At 45.6% G+C, this 1,867-nt stretch overlaps 1 protein-coding gene across 1 annotated transcript; it reads left to right on the forward strand.

Moving 5' to 3' along the window:
• The first annotated feature begins 329 nt into the window (after positions 1-329).
• Positions 330-1,536, forward strand: LOC105523267 (thioredoxin-like protein AAED1). The gene is given in 3 exon segments (XM_011958053.1): positions 330-544; positions 547-570; positions 573-1,536. Coding segments are annotated over 3 exon segments (666 nt in total). The 5' UTR covers positions 330-357; the 3' UTR covers positions 1,028-1,536.
• The last annotated feature ends 331 nt before the right edge of the window (positions 1,537-1,867 follow it).

The following is a 1,867-nucleotide window of genomic DNA, read 5'->3' on the forward strand; positions in this document are numbered from 1 at the left end:
GGGCCTCCCCTGCCGGAGACTGACGGACCTCACCCCTCCCCCACAAAGCTGGCTGACCAACAAATAAATTTGCAGTTTTGCTCCTAGCCTTGCCTACTCACTGGTCCTTTAATACTCGCCCTGGTGAGCCTAGAAAACAAATCAGTTTCCTGGAAAGCAAATCAGTTTCCTAGAAAGCAAATCAGTGAGGAGTTTGAGACCAGCCTGGCCTGTGGGCGAAACATTACCTATGTGCCCAGGCAAGAGACTGAAGCCACAGACTGTTTCAGCATGTTAAAGAAAATAGAAGAATAGTTGGTGTCCGCCCCCTTGCCCCGTGCTGGCAGAGCGGACCCAGGCCCTTGGCCGCCCCGTGTCATGGCCGCGCCTGCCCCAGTCACACGGCAGGTTAGCGGCGGCGCCGCCCGGGTCTCGGTCCCGGCCCCGAGCAGCCCAGACCGCGGGCAGCCCCTGGCAACCGCCATGGCCGAGCTGCCGGTGCTGGACGCCCACAGGCAGCGGGTACCGTTCTGCGGGCTGTTCCGGGAGCGCGGCACGGTGGTGGTGGTCTGCGGCATTTCCTGTGTTACATCTGGATCTGGCCAAAATCCCCGAGAGTTTCCTACAAGAAGCAAATGTCACCCTTATAGCGATTGGACAGTCATCCTACCATCATATCGAGCCTTTTTGCAAACCGACTGGATATTCTCATGAAATCTATGTCGATCCTGAGAGAGAAATGTATAAAAGATTGGGAATGAAAAGAGATGAAGAAATTGCCACCTCAAGACAGAGCCCCCACGTAAAATCAAATCTGCTCTCAGGAAGCCTTCAGAGCCTGTGGCGGGCAGTGACTGGCCCTCAGTTTGATCTTCAAGGAGACCCAGCTCAGCAAGGTGGAATCCTCATTTTAGGTCCAGGTAACAACATCCATTTTATACACTGTGATAGGAATAGGTTGGATCACAAACCTATCAACTCTGTTTTACAGCTGGTAGGAATTCAGCATGTGAACTTTACAAACAGAACTTCAGTTATCCATGTGTGACTTAAAATGCAATCAGTCACTTTCAGCTGGACCTTCTGGAATGTGACCTTCAGTGCCAGGGTGTAATATCCTTGTTCAGTGTCTACCTTGCTGTCCCTTCCCAGCCTTTGAGGAGTTCAGGAAGCATAAAGGGGGCTTGAACCAGTTGAATTGCATGCTGGGAGGCATCAGTTGTCAAAAATGTGATATATTCCATTTTATAGCTTTTAACATTTTATACAAAATAACAAAAATGAACATACAGAATATACCTTTAAAAGCTATAAAATCATAAATACTATTTAAATTATTTTACATTATGGTATATTCAGTCAATGAAAGACTTTTTGGCAATATAAATTCTGATGAAGAATATAGAAAGGGACAGGAGAGCAACAGAAGACCATTGTATTCAGTGAAAAAGGCAAAATATCAAATTCTGTCAACAATGTAACTTCCTTTTTATATGTATATATTTGTATTTTTGTATGCTTAGGAAAAAAGACAATAAACACCAAAATGTTGCCAGTTAAAAAAAAAAAAGAAAACAATAAGAATAGTCATCATACAAATTAGACATAGAGATGATCATGGACATTGTCAATCGCTAGTATAAACGTTACTAATCATTAGCTTTTAATATTACTCTTTGTTGCATTACTCATATAACCTAGGAATAACCGGTGGGTATAGGGTCAGGTGCTGAAGGGACACTGTGACAAGTGACCTAGAAGGCAAGAGGTGAGCCTTCTGTCATGCTCACATAAGGGCCGCTTGAGGGCTCCTTGGTCAAGCAGTAATGCCAGTGTCTGGGAAGGTACCCGTTACTTAGCAGACCATGAAAGGGGGTCGTCTGCTTTC

Source organism: Colobus angolensis, unplaced genomic scaffold (assembly GCF_000951035.1).
Source record: "Colobus angolensis palliatus isolate OR3802 unplaced genomic scaffold, Cang.pa_1.0 Scaffold459, whole genome shotgun sequence".
Lineage (NCBI taxonomy): Eukaryota > Metazoa > Chordata > Mammalia > Primates > Cercopithecidae > Colobus > Colobus angolensis.